The sequence below is a fragment of the Eschrichtius robustus genome, chromosome 3, assembly GCF_028021215.1.
Source record: "Eschrichtius robustus isolate mEscRob2 chromosome 3, mEscRob2.pri, whole genome shotgun sequence".
NCBI lineage: Eukaryota > Metazoa > Chordata > Mammalia > Artiodactyla > Eschrichtiidae > Eschrichtius > Eschrichtius robustus.
This window is the reverse complement of record NC_090826.1, coordinates 17052477-17067110: the sequence shown is the minus strand read 5'-3', so window position 1 is coordinate 17067110 and position 14634 is coordinate 17052477. Positions and strand designations below refer to the sequence as shown.

Genomic DNA, 14634 nt, shown 5'->3' with positions numbered 1-14634 from the left:
CTGTGAAGACAGAGGTAGAATATGGAGTTACGCTGTGATAAGCCAAGGAACACCAGGAGCCACCAGAAGCTGGAAAAGGCAAGGAAGAATCCTCCCTTAGAGCCTTCAGACAGAGTGTGGCCCTGCAGACAACTTGATTTTGGATTTCTAGATTCCAGAATTGAAATCGTGCAACTCAGATTGGGACTTGAACCCACTGGCTTTTAATTGAGATCACACAACACCTGGTCTCAGGACTTAATGAAGCTCAAGTTCTTGATGTCTCGCTGCAGAAAGAATTCAGTGAGAGACTATTTACAATAGCCAGGACATGGAAGCAACCTAAATGTCCTTCAACAGATGAATGGATAAAGAAGATGTGGCACATATATACAATGGAATATTACTCAGCCATAAAAAGAAACGAAACTGAGTTATTTGTAGTGAGGTGGATGGACCTAGAGACTGTCATACAGAGTGAAGTAAGTCAGAAAGAGAAAAACAAATACCATATGCTAACACATATATATGGAATCTAAAAAAAAAAAAAAAAACAGTTTCTGAAAACCTAGGGACAGGACAGGAATAAAGATGCAGACATAGAGAATGGACTTGAGGACACAGGGAGGGGGAAGGGTAAGCTGGGACGAAGTGAGAGAGTGGCATGGACATATATACACTACCAAATGTAAAATAGCTAGCTAGTGGGAAGCAGACGCATAGAACAGGGAGATCAGCTCAGTGCTTTGTGACCATCTAGAGGGCTGAGATAGGGAGGGTGGGAGGGAGACGCAAGAGGGTGGGGATATGGGGATATATGTATACGTATAGCTGATTCACTTTGTTATACAGCAGAAACTAACACAACAATGTAAAGCAATTACACTCCAATAAAGATGTTAACAAAAAAAAAAAGAAAAAAAAATTCAGTGAGAGACAAAGTGATAGGTAAGAAGTGGATTTATTTAGAGAGAAACACACTTTACAGACAGAGTGTGGGCCATCTCAGAAGGCGAGAGGCCCCAAAATATGGCATGGTTAGTTTTGTTTTTTTGTTTTTTTTTTTAAATTTTTTTATAGACTTTTACTTTTTTTTTTTTTAAGTATTTGTTTATTTATTTATTTATGGCTGTGTTGGGTCTTCGTTTCTGTGCGAGGGCTTTCTCTAGTTGCAGCAAGCAGGGACCACTCTTCATCGCGGTGCGCAGGCCTCTCACTATCGCTGCCTCTCTTGTTGCGGAGCACAGGCTCCAGACGCGCAGGCTCAGTAATTGTGGCTCACGGGCCCAGTTGCTCCGTGGCATGTGGGATCTTCCCAGACCAGGGCTCGAACCCGTGTGCCCTGCATTAGCAGGCAGATTCTCAACCACTGGGCCACCAGGGAAGCCCTGGCATGGTTAGTTTTTATGGGCTGGTTAATTTCATAGGCTAATGAGTGGGAGCATTATTCCAATTATTTCAGGGAAGAGGTGGGGATTTCCAGGAATTGGGCCACCGCCCACTTTTTAACCTTTTAATGGTTGGCCTCAGAACTGTCATGGTTCTCGTGGGTAAGTCATTTAGCTAATGTATTCAATGAGTGTGTAATGAGGCTCAAGGTCTACTGGAAGTAGAATCTTCCACCATCTTGGACCTAGTTGGTTCTAACCAGTTTTTGTCATGTCCTATGCCTATGTCATTCTTTTAAAGTTTGCGTCTTGCCCCCTTCCCTCCTGTTTCAGAACTATAAAGGAATAAATTTCTATTGTTTTTTTTAAATTTTTTAAAAATAAATTTATTTATTTATTTTTTGGCTGCGTTGGGTCTCCGTTGCTGCACGCAGGTTTTCTCTAGTTGTGGAGAGCAGTGGCTACGTGGGCTTCCCATTGTGGTGGCTTCTCTTGTTGTGGAGCACAGGCTCTAGGCGCGCAGGCTTCAGTAGTTGTGGTGTGCGGGCTCAGTAGTTGTGGCTCGCAGGCTCTAGAGCACAGGCTCAGTAGTTGTGGTGCACGGGCTTAGTTGCTTCGTGGCATGTGGGATCTTCCCGGACCAGGGTTCGAACACGCATCTCCCACATTGGCAGGCGAATTCTTAACCACTGCGCCATCAGGGAAGCCCTAAATTTCTATTGTTTTAAGCTACCCAGTTGGTAGTAATTTAACATGACATCCCTTGGAAACCAGTACATACAGAAAGGGACATCTCGTCTCCGTGTAAGAATCCTGATCCTTATGCCACTTGCTCCCACAGCAAGAATGCATACTGTCCTTCGCTCTCCTAATGCCTGAGGGTCAGAATCTAGCCAGAAAAGGATCACACCAAGTCCAACCCACAGTGATGGTCTAGGCAGTGGCTGAAGAGAAAGAGGAGGAGACTAATGGACTATCATAGTCACTACCCAGAAGTGAAGGCATCCTGGCCTTTTACCCCACCCAAAATGAATATGTGTATGTGTGTGGCTGGTGTATTAATAGAAAGGTTTATTTTAAGTGGATAAGATACTATTATATTGGGTAATCCTTTATTATATTGAATAATTCTATAATTAATATAAGTAATTTCCAAAAGGTCAATTCCCACATTATTACATTAAAGCCAATGGAGTGAATATGACATGACTTATGTTATATTCATGGTATATATAACATGGGCTTGGCTCCTCCCCCCATTGACCCATTGTCAGTGAATAACTCCCTGGTGTACCAATTCCCACTGTAGATGTTAAAGTGAGACTCAGCTCTAGAATATGATCATATACATGCTGATCCATAGTGGTGGCAGGGCAAAATGTCAAAATAGTGTCTACAGTGTCCCCATGAATAGTACTTCATGGTTGAGGTACCCATCCTCCTCTTCTTTAAGTGGTGAGACACTCCAACACTCCACTTCCATTTTTATTTATTTATTTATTTCTTTGTTTGTTTGTTTTTGGCCACGCTGTGGCTTGCGGGATCTTAGTTCCCCAGCCAGGGATTGAGCCTGGCCCCCCCAGCAGTGAAAGCGCTAAGTCCACTGGACTGCCAGGGAATTCCCTTCACTTCTGTTTTTGGCTTGGGATTTTTGCCTTTCTTCCCCACTGGGTCTCGGAAGAATGGCTGATGATGTCAAAAAACTGCTTGTGCTTTATACATAATGTGTGAGTCTGTATAGGTTTCAAGCCTCCCTCATGTAGGAAAAAGAAGCTACTGCTAACCACAACTCTGGAACATTAATTCTTAATCAGACAGATGCACATTCATTCATTTAGCAGGCATTTTTAAAATACCTACTATGTGCCAGGCACTGTTCTGTGTGCCAGGAACATAGCAATAAACAAGGCAGCAAGGTTCCTACTCTTGAGGAGCTGACAAATTAGAGAAAGAAGGCATAACGAGCAAGTAAACAATTGTGAACATGATCGCTTCAGATGTGATAAATGTTAGGAGAGAAACAGGGATGTGATAGTTGGGGGTGTGAGACTGTTACCGAGTTAGGTCGCATGGACCACCCACTTGGGCCCTAGCCTGGCCGAGGCCCCTTGCCTTGGTAGGGAATATTCTTTTTCTGTTTGGTTCGCACAGCCAAAAGTGAAACTGAAGCTGAGAGTGGAGCAGCACAAGCTTTATTCGATGGCCAGAGAATGGAGAACCAGGAACTTAGTTCACAAATCAACTTCTCGCGGGTGGGATTCAGGAGTGCATCAAGGCAAGATTTAAGGGCAAGGTTAACGAGGGAGAAGCATTTGCATAGGTTTTCAGGGGATGGGCAGGGTTCTTTCTGGATATGGGTACCACCTTTTTTCCTGCCCTTTAATGGTCCTTTGGCATCTGAGTGAGAAGCAGGTCGAACCATCATGGCGCAGACAGGTGGAGATCTTACCCAACTTGGTTGGTTGGTGGTGACTTAATCAGGAGTCAACATCATCAGACTTCTGGTTCCCAAGGGTCTGGGTCTATATGCTTGTGGGCAGCATACAGTTAACTTCTTCCACCTGGTGAGGGGTTTCAGCATCTGCAAAATAGCCCAAAGGACATGGCTCAGGATATTATCTATAGCCCTTGAGGAGGAACTAAAGGTCCTTGACTTTGTTTAATGGCTAAACTATTATTATTTTGTCTTGCTTGACTGTTTTCCTTTCTGTATTTTCTCAGTTCTCTGATTAAATTCATTCTCTGTAACTCAGGAAAGGCTAAAGTTTTTCTACAAATAAGAGGCAGGTGGAGGACATGGCAGGGGCAGGGGGTGTGTGTGCCCCAGGAAGGCCCCTGCTTGGTTACAAGATGGCTCTGGGTCAGGAAAGTACTTGATACTGTCCCTAAAGCACAGTCAATGAGGGATACAAGGTTGGAGTTAGGAGTGGCCAGATCATTTACTGTTTTTTTTTTTTTGGCCATGCCACGCCACATGTGGAATCTTAGTTCCCCAGCCAGGGATTGAACCTACACCCACTGCATTGGAAGCGCAGAGTCTTAACCACTGGACCACCAGGGAATTCCCAGGAGTGGGCAGATTATGAAGGGCCCTTGTATTAGTTTCCTACTACTGCTGTAACAAATCACCACAAATTTAGTGGTTTAAAACAATTTATAATTCTGGAGGTCAGAAGTCTGAAATGGGTTCACTGAGCTAAAATCAAAGTGTTGGAAGGTCTTCCCTTTGGAAGCTCTAGGGGAGAATCCATATCTTTGCCTTATCCAAGAATCCATTCCTTGGCTTGTGGCTCCTTCTTCTGCCTTCAAAGTCAGCAGTGTAGCATCTTGTCTGACCCTGACCCTCCTGCCTCCCTCTTATAAAGATCCTTGTGATTACATTGGACCCATTCAGGTAATCCAGGATAATCTCCCCATCTTAAGATCTTTAGGGAGCTCCCTGGTGGCCTATGGTTAGGATTCCAGGCTTTCATTGCGTGGCCCAGGTTCAATTCCTGGTTAGGGAACTGAGATCTCACAAACCATGCAGCGCAGCAAAAAAAAAAGAAGATCTTTAACCTAATTCCCTTTTGCCACATAAGGTAACATATTCAAAGGTTCAGAGGTTTTGGATATAAGGAAATGGACGTCTGTCTCAGAACCTCTGGGCTCTATTAACAAAAATACCACAGCCTGCATGGCTTATAAACAACAGAAATTTATTTCTCTTGGGTGGTTCAAAATGAAGGCACTGGCAGAGTGTCTTGGTGAGAGCTCACTTTGGGTACATAGGAGGCTATCTTCTCACTGTGTCCTCACATGGTGGAAGGGGCAAGGGAACCCTGTAGCCTCTTTCATAAGGGTACTAATCCCATTTATGAGGGATCCACCCTCATGACTTAATCACCTGCCAAAGACACCACCTCTAAATACCATCGCATTGGGGGTTAGGTTTCAATATATGAATTTTAGGGGGACAAAAAATTCAATCTATAGCAACATTTTGGAGGGGCATTATTCTGCCTACTACAGCCCTATAAGTCGTGAAAAGGAATTTAGATTTTTGTATTTGGCCACACCTTGCGGCATGTGGGATGTTAGTTCCCTGACCAGGGATCGAACAGTGCCCCCTGCAGTGGAAGCGTGGAGTCCTAACCACTGTCAGTGGAACCACTGTCAGTCCTGGAATTTATTTTATTTATTTATTTTTGGCTGCATTGGGTCTTCCTTGCTCCACGCAGGCTTTCTCTAGTTGCACCGAGCGGGGTCTACTCTTCATTGTGGTTCGCGGGCTTCTCATTGCAGTGGCTTCTCTTGTTGCGGAACACAGGCTGTAGGTGCGCGGGCTTCAGTAGTTGTGGTGCACGGGCTCAGTTGCTCCACGGCATGTGGGATCTCCCCAGACCAGGGCTCAAACCCATGTTCCCTGCATTGGCAGGCGGGTTCTTAACCACTGCGCCACCAGGGAAGCCCTGGAATTTAGATTTTAAAGTGCAAAAGTGTGCCAAAATGGAGTGACATCTGATTTCTGGTTATACTTCTTTGTTTCTTTTTTATTGACTGATATAGAAGAGGGCCCAGGACAAACACTAGAACTCCAGCTGTGATACTGTGATTTATAAGAAATATATATTAGTCTTCTGCCATTCCCTACAGAGCTCCTAAAATCCTCCGAACTTCTGAAGTGATTAGAGTGATAAAGGTGTCTTTTGTTATTTGTAACAAGCTCTTTTCAACCACACCTGAGTTTATGTTAATGCAGCAAATTTTGGAAAGCCCCTAGGCGACCTAGGCAAGGGGGCTCATTGCCAGGGGAACCAACCAGAATTAACTGATGCTTTCATCTCTACTTCCACCCTCCACCCCTATCTCCCAGGAGATGAGATTGAGGGACTGGAGATTGAATTCCATCACCAATGGCCAATGATTTAGTCAATCATGCCTGCTTGATGAAGCCTCCATAAAAACCCAAAGTGATGGGGTTTGGAGAGAGAGCTTCCTGGCTGGTGAACCGTGGAGGTGCTGGGAGGGTGGTGTGCAGAGGGCATGGAAGCTCTGTGCCCCTTCTCAGGAGCCTCGACCTATGCATCTCTTCCATCTGGCTGTTCCTTAGTTACATCTTTTTATAATAAACTGGTGATTAGAAGTTAAAAGGTTTCCCTGAGTTCTGTGAGCCACTCTAGAAAATTAATCAAACCTGAGGAGGGGTCGTGGGAACCTCAGATATACAGCTGGTTGGTCAGAAGTATAGGTGATAACCTGGACTTGCAATGGCATCGCAGAATCGCTTCCATGTGTGGAAAACCCACACATCCGGTGCCGGAAGTGAAGTAGTGTTGCAGTGGAGTACTGAGAGTAGAGAAGACACTTAGGAGTGAGTTGTTTGGTTTTTTTAATAAATTTATTTATTTATCGCTGCGTTGGGTCCTTGTTGCTGCGTGCGGGATTTGTCTAGTTGCGGCGAGTGGGGGCTACTCTTCGTTGCGGTGCGCGGGCTTCTCATTGCAGTGGCTTCTCTTGTTGTGGAGCACGGACTCTAGGCACGCAGGCTTCAGTAGTTGTGGCTCACGGGATCTAGAGTGCAGGCTCAGTAGTTGTGGTGCATGGGCTTCTTTGCTCCGCGGCATGTGGGATCTTCCCTGACCAGGGATGAAACCCGTGTCCCCTGCATTGGCAGGCGGATTCTTAACCACTGCACCACCACGGAAGTCCAGGAGTGAGTTTTTTTTCTTTAGAAAGCCAATAGAGGAGGAGGTGGCAAAGAAGACTGAGGAAGGAGCAGCCACTGAGGGAGGTTGAAAACCAGGAGATGATGCTGAAGCCCTGCAACTCAGATTGGGACTTGAACTCATGGGCTGGGACTCAAACCCAGCCAAAACCCAGACTGGGACTTGAACCCACGGTCTTTCAATTGAGATCACACACCTGGTCTCAGGACTTAATGAAGCTCAGGTTCTTGATGTCTCATCATGGAAAGAATTCAGTGAGACAAAGCCACAGGTAAGAAGTGGATTTATTTAGAGAGAGATACACTCCACAGTGTGGGCCATCTTGGAAGGCAAGAGTGGCCCCAGTGCATTGGTTTGTCAGTTTTTATAGGGATGGGTAATTTCATAGGCTAATGAGTGGGAGGAGTATTCCAGCTATTTTGGGGAAGGGGTGGGAATTTTCAGGAATTGGGCCACCACCCACTTTTTGACCTCCTTGGAACAGTCATGGCACCTGTGGTTGTCTCATTCAGCTTGCTAATGTGTCACAATGAGCATATACTGAGGCTCAAGGTCTAGTGGAAGGCGACTCTTCCACCATCTTGGACCTATTTGGTTCTAATCAGTTTATGTCGTGTCCTCGGGCTATGTCATTCTTTTAAAGGTTGTGCCCTGCCTCCTTCCCTCCTGCTTCAATACTGCCCAGAGACCATTTCAAGATGGTGAGAGTGGTCATCTGTGTGGGTGATTGCAGGGAGCTGAGGATGAGAGAGCACTGGATTTGGTAACATGGAAGTCATGGTAACCTTGATAAAAGCAGCTGTAGAGGAGTGATAAGGTCATAGGCCAGATTGGAATTGGTTGAAGAGTGAATGGTGTTACCAGAAAACTGGGTTCACCTCTTGTTGGGTGTTGAGCCAAAAGACACAACCAAGGCAAACAGCAGGAGAAGGAAGGATTTATTACTTGCAGCAAGTAAGGAGAACACTGGGGATCTTTCCCAAAGCAGTGTCTCCCTGAACAGCAAAATTGAGGAACTTTTAAGCTAAGGGTACATGTGTAAAAGGGAAGAGCTAAATCGGAATCCATGTTCGATCTGTTTCTTTGACTGTAACCTTTGCTTTTCGTTGCTTTTGTTATTATAATCGTACATAATGGCCTGCCTCAGGGAACCCTGCCCCTTTTCCTCTATGTTAAACCAGAGTGCCTTTGTACATCCTGACCCTGTCCACCTGTGGATGGCTGCAAGAAAGAAGAAATTAACACATCCCCTTCCGGGGGCTGGCCATTCCAGGGGACATTTGCAAATCTTATGGCCTTTCTACTTTACTTCCTCATCTCCTCCCCTCCTCTATTCTATAAAAGAAACTGGCATCCAAACCCCGATAAGATGGTTTATCAGAGATACTAGGCTGCCATCTTGTCTGCCGGCTTTCCGAATAAAGTCGTATTTCTTGCTTCAACACCTCGTCTCCGATTCGTTGGCCTGTCGTGTGGTGAGCAGAGCGAGCTTGGACTCGGTAACTCATGCATATTCATGAAGGGGCTTGAGCAGAGGAGAATTCAGCATAGAATTAGGGCAAAGGTTGAGACAGTCCAGCTTTAGTTGACTGAAGTCCTGAGGGTCAGCAAAGATCAGCATCATCATTCCTTAGGTTTTGGGATCTCAGCATGTAAGTTACCATCCTACACCTGGGTGGGGCATTTGTTCCGGCAGAACTCAGAGATTATGTATATCCCTTGAGGAAGAACTAGGACTCCGCTTTATTGATGAACTCTTGTTTCTTGACTGCTTTTCCTGTGTTCCTGCATTCCCTCACTTTCCTACAGATCATTAATTGCTGAGACCGGTTCAAGGGCAAGCATTGTGGCCAGGCTTAGATCACAAAATGGCTTAGCCTAAAATGGCTTCTCTTTTGTAAAGGAAGCCATGCTGATTCTCTTTCTCTGGGGACCTCCTACCCTTTCTGCTTACAATAGGAGATGAGGAGATCGAGAGAATATAGAACTGTGCCATCTATTATGGTACCACTCACTACATGTGGCTATTGAGCACTTGAATGTGGCAAGTTTCAAATGAGATGAGCTATAAGTGTAAAACGCACACCAGATCTCCAAAACGTGGTGTGAAAAAAAAGGATGTCTCATTAATGTTTTAAAAATATTGATTTCATGTGGAAATGTAAACATTTTGGCTATACTGGGTTAAATATATTATTAAAATTAATTTCACCTGTTTTTTATTTTTTAGACGTGGCTACTAGAAAATTTAAAACTATCAATACGTATGTGGCTCATATTATATTTATATTGGACAGTGTTGGGGTAGATAATTATTTCAATAATTTTACTGTGAAGGGAGCCAAGAAATTAGAAGGAAAATAGAGAGGAATTTAACATTGCTGACCACTCCCATCTTCTTGAAACTATCCTCCCTAAGCTTCTGAGTTACTCAATTCTTCTGATTCTCCTTATATCTAACAATTGTTCTCCTGGACCTTCTTCCTAGGGTCCTCGCCCTGTTCCCAAAACATCAGGTGAAGGAGCTAGCCACGTGGCTGTGCAGGGGAAGAAACTTCCAGGTAAAGGACACAGCAAATGTAAAGGTCCTGAGGCATGGGTCTGCTTAAGGCGGTTATGGAACTGGGAGGAAGACTGTCGTTGGGACACAGCTGGAGAGAGTGTGGTAGGAAATGAGCTCTGGCCAATAAGGTGTAGAGGGGAGGGACTTTGTCATTTACTTTGAACGAGGTGCTAAGTTTTTGGAGGTTTTTGAGCAGAGGAATGTTCTTCTGGTTTACATGCCAAGAAGACTATAAAGAGGTGTTGGGGGAGGGGAAAATTTCCCCCTCTACCCCTCTTTTGAGTTCTTGTGGCTGGACTAGTAATAAAATTGACACAAGACAGATTAAAAGGAGAAAAAGACACAAATTTTAATTCATGTGCATGGAGGCCCCATAGAAATGGGACCTAAGAAGTGGCCAAAGCAGGCAGCTTTTATAGTTTTTAGACAAAGAAATAATAAATTTGTGAGAAATTGACAGGACAAAGAAACTAAGGTTTTGGGTGCCCAATTAATGAAGAATCTAAACAGAGTTTGGTCTTGGGGCAGTAAATTAAAGAAGTGACAAGGTTTGTTATCTAGGCTTCTCAGCCTGAATTCCCTATCTTTGGCGATAAGGATGTCCTTCTACCTCCAGATGCTGGGAGTGCACCTTTCACATGAAAGACTTATTTCCTGCTTTCAGGGAGACAGAAAGGAAGGTCAGAGTGTATCCCTCTTGCATTTCTTAAGTAACTGTAATTCAAAATAATCAATAGGCCATTGAGGTACATTTTGGGGTGGCCTACTCTGGGCCCCAACAGGCAAGGGCGAAAACAGGGAGACCAGTTAGGAAGCTTTTGCAATAATCCAGGTGAGAGGCCAGGTGGTAAGAGTCCCTGTACAGTAGTTGCATTCCGTATATATTTTGAAGGCACACACAGTTGACAGGATTTGGGGAAGTTCTACATGGCGATGTAAGAGAGAGAGGTTAAAGCTACAGCTAAGATTTCAGGAAGGATGGAGCTGCCACCTGCTGAGATGGGGAAGATTACAGAAGGACATTTGGGGGTGGCTGGAAGTAGAATATGTTTTGGATCTTTAAAGTGCAAAATACCTATCACCTATCGTACACTGGAGATGCCAGGTATGCAGTAGGATATACAAGTCTGGCATTTTAGGAGCAAGGTCAGGTCAGGAGATAATAGAATTTGCAAGTCATTAACACACAGCTGGTATTTAAAGCCACAAGGAGATGAGATCACCCAGGGAGTAAATGTAGTTAGAGAAGTCCAAGCACAACCCTAGGCCACTCAAGTTTACAGGTTAGAGAGATGAGAAAGAATCAGCAAAGGGCACTGAAAAAGAATGGCCAGTGGGTGATGGAAAAACCAGGAGAAGGTGGTGTCCTGCTGAAACTGAGGAGGACCCTATGGGGCTCTCTGGTACAAACCTTTCTGTTTCTTCCATTTCTTGTCTGTAGAAAATAGGCTTCATTCAGCCTCCATGACTTTCCCTGAGTTCCAAAGGGCAGGTTCAAACAGTTGCTAATCAGGGAAGGGAAAGAATGCAGAAACAAGGGAGGAAGAGTCAAGAAACAATAGTGCAGCCTTGTGGCAGGGTCCTGGTTCCTCCTCAAGGTATACATAACAATATCTGAGTTTTTCTGCAGGAACTAAGGCCCCCAGACAGGTGGAGGATGGTAACTTCAGGCTGAGCTACGAGATTCCTGGAGTACCGACATGTTATCTCACCACCAATCAATCAGAAGAAAGCCATACACCCTGCAGCCTTCACCCCAAATTTTGCCTATAAAACTTCTCCCCGCAAACCATCAGGGAGTTCAGGTTTTTTTGAGCACGAGCCAGCTGTTCTCCTTGCTTGGCCATGCAATAAACCTTTCTGTGCTCCAAACTCCAACATTTCAGTATGTTTGGCTTCACTGTGCATTGGGCACATGAACTTGTGTTCAGTAACTCTGCAAGTTAAGAGAAGAACGTGTTCCCAAGAGGAGAGAGTGAAGAACTAGGTCAAATGCTGCGGACAGGTCAAGTAAAACAGAGTATGAACTCGCCACTGAATTTAACAACATGGAGGACTTTGGTGACTTTTATGTGGTTGGTTTTGGGGCAAGAGCCTGATTTAGAACGGGTTTAAGGGGGATAGGAAATTAGGGAACTGGAGAAGAGTCTAGATTACTCTTTCCAGGAGTTCTGCTATAAAGAAGAGCAGAGAAAAAAAAAAAAAAAGAAGAGCAGAGAAGTGGGATGGTAGCCGGTGGGGGATGTGGGAGTCAAGAGAGGCTTTGTTAAAACTGGGAGAAATTACAGCATGTATCTAATGCTGATGAGAATCACCCAGTAGAGACTGGAAAATCCATGATGCAGGAGCAATATATCCTGCAAGATTCAGACTCATGTCTCCTATCTCTACATGGATGTCCCTGATGCACTTAAAATGCAATTTATTAAAAACTGAAATCATCACCTCCCTTCTAAACCTGCTCCTTCTTCTCTACTTGTTACCTCATTTGGTAGAAACTCTATTCGCTTAACTACCCAAGTTAGAAAACTGGCATATAGCAGTGACAGCACAATGAATAATATTCACAATTTTATCACGTGCTAAGTGAGGTAATGACACAGGGAGCTGTAAGCACCTAGGAAAGGGCTATGACCTACACCTGAAGGTCAAATAACAGAAAGGTAAACAGACTTTGCTTAGACCAACTTATCAAGTTTAGCAATTCCATGTCCTAAATATCTTTCAAGTTTGCCTCCTCATTCCACACCTATTACACTGCCCCATTCTGGCCTTCATTATCTCTGGCTTGTAGTATTTCTATAGTCTTACAAGGTTTCTCTGTCTCTGTTCTTGACCTAGACTGAGGAAGTTATACAAAACGAAAATCCCCCTTATATCACTCACCAGCTTTAAACATTTCTATGAGTCCCTCAGATAAAGCAAAGTCTTGGCCAGCCTCTCAAAGTCTCACCTCCCCTTCTCGGAGTTTGTGGCCTCATACCAAGAAGTTTCTCTCTTCTGTGCTTTTGTTCCTTGTAGTTCCCTTTGTCTAGAATGGTACCTTTCTTCTAACCTGGCTAAGTTCTACTCATCTATTATGGGTGGATTTAGGACTTATCCCTCCTGGGAAGACTTTCCCCAAGTACTCCAAACCTTCCAAGGAAGGGAAGGGGACCTTACTTTAAGTTTCTACCATTCTCCCCTCACCCCCGCCCCCTTGCATAAGTGCAAGGACCATGTCTTATTTTCATCGTTCCTTAAGTGAACGTTTGTCTAAACAATTGCACACATAAAGCATCCAGTCTGGGTAATTCCCTGGTGGTCCAGTGGTTAGGACTCCACGCTCTCACTACCGAGGGCTCAGGTTCTATCCCTGGTCAGGGGAAACTAAAATCCCACAAGCTGTGCAGTGCAGCCAAAAAAAAAAAAAAAGGCACCCAGTTCAAGGTTACCCAGCTGGCAAGCTATTGAGTATTGTGTCAGAAGTTAGTGCTTAGACCGCCATAGGGCTCTCATTAAAATGCAAAGTTCTCAAAATCCTCACTCAAGCAGTACCCTTTACAGTTCGCAAAACACTCTGATAAGGCTACTCTTTATGTCCAGAAGCAGAGATTGAAAAAAGGCAATGTTTTCAAACCCCGCAGCTAAAGAGGACCATCATTAAAGAAGGAAGAAATCAGCATATGGAGATAACAGCAGTGAGGAAGGTCCACCACCTGCAAGGATGACCTTCCAGGGCAGAGAAACCCCGCCCAGGGACCCGCTTGCACCCCAGCACAAGCCAAGGCACAGCAAACCCACTACTGCGAAGACTACAAATCCCAGCATGCCTGGCATCCAGTGAGTGACAGCACGCAACGCATGCCGGGACACGTAGTCCAGTTCTAGCTCAGGAAAAGGCCAGAACGTCACGTGACGTCAGGAGGGCTCAGGAAAGGAGTCAGAACCGATCCAGGCTCGAGTTAACCCTTCCAGAGAGCCAACCCTGGTTTCTCTGGTGACCCAGGTTTCAGGTCCCACCCCACAATCCAGCGGACCTATGGTGTGCGTTGAGTAGCCTCTCGCGTGATCCTTCACGGTTAAAGGCGAAGTACCAGAGAGCAAAAACAGGCAGACTTTAGCCCTCGAGGTGCCCGCTTGGAAGACTAGTGGTGCGCAGAACGCTATCCTGGACAGGAGCTGAGGTCGCTTCCCCTGCAGCGCCGGTGAGGACGTGGCAAGGGTCTCGACTAGCGGCTTCCCCTTCCTCCGGCCGTCGGGCCAGAGGCGCGGGAGGCGCAAAGACTGCTGGGAACGCGCATGCGCCCACCGCGGCGGGGAGTACACCTCCAACGTCTGCGGGTGCGGGGGGTGTCGGGTGTCCGCGGAGGCGCTTTGCGGCCGGTCGTGCGGGTCGGGTGCGGGCGCGCGGGCGGGCGCCCAGGCAGAGGCGCGCACAGGTGATTGACTGGCCAGCTGGCTGAGGGAGCGCCTGGTCCTCATCGCTGGCAGGTGGCGGAGCCCATTTGGGCGGCGGTGGAGGCGGCTGCGGCAGCCTGGGCGGCCGGGCTCAGGAGGCACTCCTCGGGCCAAGGCCATGGCCCCGCGGCTGCAGCTGGAAAAGGCGGCCTGGCGCTGGGCGGAGACGGTGCGGCCCGAGGAGGTGTCGCAGGAGCACATCGAGACCGCCTACCGCATCTGGCTCGAGCCCTGCATCCGCGGCGTGTGCAGGTGAGGCCCGCGCACCGGGCCTCGCGCCCCCCTCGCGTCGGACCTTGCAAAACCAGGCCAGGGGCTGGGGGAAGGAAGACGGCGGCCCTTTGCGTGCATCTAGCAGGCATGGAGAGAACAAGGTGGAGGTTTCCTCCTTTCCGCCTTCTGGGCGACCTGGAAAAGGCAGCCTTTCCGGGCTCTGCACGGAGGTGATGCTGCTGAAAGCCCTTCAGAAAAGGTTCTGGGTTCTTATTAGAAGATGGCGGTGGAGATGGTTGAAGGCAGGAGCTGAGAGCTTAGCAAACGTTGGTGGTTGGTATAT

The 14634-nt window shown here is 46.3% G+C and overlaps 2 protein-coding genes across 6 annotated transcripts in view; one reads left to right on the top strand and one right to left on the bottom strand.

Annotated features, from left to right (window-relative positions):
* LDLRAD2 (low density lipoprotein receptor class A domain containing 2) overlaps positions 1-14198 on the bottom strand; it is a 43430-nt gene extending 29232 nt beyond the window's left edge. Inside the window, 1 exon segment of the mRNA XM_068537508.1 lies at positions 13715-14198. Within this exon segment, the coding sequence (XP_068393609.1) occupies positions 13715-14198 (484 nt within the window).
* Positions 13556-14634, top strand: part of USP48 (ubiquitin specific peptidase 48) — a 64530-nt gene continuing 63451 nt past the window's right edge. For 3 of the 5 annotated variants that reach the window (XM_068539106.1, XM_068539105.1, XM_068539103.1), the window contains exon 1: positions 13943-14330. In XM_068539106.1, the coding sequence (XP_068395207.1) occupies positions 14197-14330 (134 nt within the window). In that variant the 5' untranslated portion in view covers positions 13943-14196. Of the gene's footprint in view, positions 13826-13942; positions 14331-14634 lie in introns of those variants that run through there. The other 2 variants (XM_068539104.1, XM_068539107.1) reach the window with 2 other exon arrangements.